General features: G+C 68.3%; 1 protein-coding gene across 1 annotated transcript in view; it reads left to right on the forward strand.

Annotated features, from left to right (window-relative positions):
- Positions 1-22: 22 nt before the first annotated feature.
- The window catches only part of HOXA13 (homeobox A13), a 3,833-nt gene continuing 3,492 nt past the window's right edge, over positions 23-363 (forward strand). Inside the window, exon 1 of the mRNA XM_014937634.1 lies at positions 23-357. Within this exon, the coding sequence (XP_014793120.1) occupies positions 36-357 (322 nt within the window). The 5' untranslated portion in view covers positions 23-35. The remainder of the gene's footprint in view (positions 358-363) is intronic.

The raw sequence follows: 363 nt of genomic DNA on the forward strand, positions 1-363 counted from the left end.
AAAAAAGAGCGACTAGTCTCAATGCGGAGCGGGCTATGACAGCCTCCGTGCTCCTCCACCCCCGCTGGATCGAGCCCGTCATGTTCCTCTACGACAACAGCCTGGATGAGATCAATAAGAACATGGACGGGTTTCACGCCGGCAGCAACTTCGCAGCGGCGGCGGCGGCGGCCAACCCCTGCCGCAACCTGATGGCTCACCCCGCACCCCTGGCCGCCCCCAGCGCCGCCGCCTACACCTCCAGCGAGGCCCCCGCCGCCGGGATGGCCGAGCCCGCTGTCAAGCAGTGCAGCCCCTGCTCGGCCGCCGTGCAGAGCTCCTCCGGCGCCGCGCTGCCCTACGGCTACTTCGGCAGCGGCTACT

This window comes from Calidris pugnax, unplaced genomic scaffold (assembly GCF_001431845.1).
Source record: "Calidris pugnax isolate Ruff unplaced genomic scaffold, ASM143184v1 scaffold11, whole genome shotgun sequence".
In the NCBI taxonomy this organism is placed as follows: Eukaryota; Metazoa; Chordata; class Aves; order Charadriiformes; family Scolopacidae; genus Calidris; species Calidris pugnax.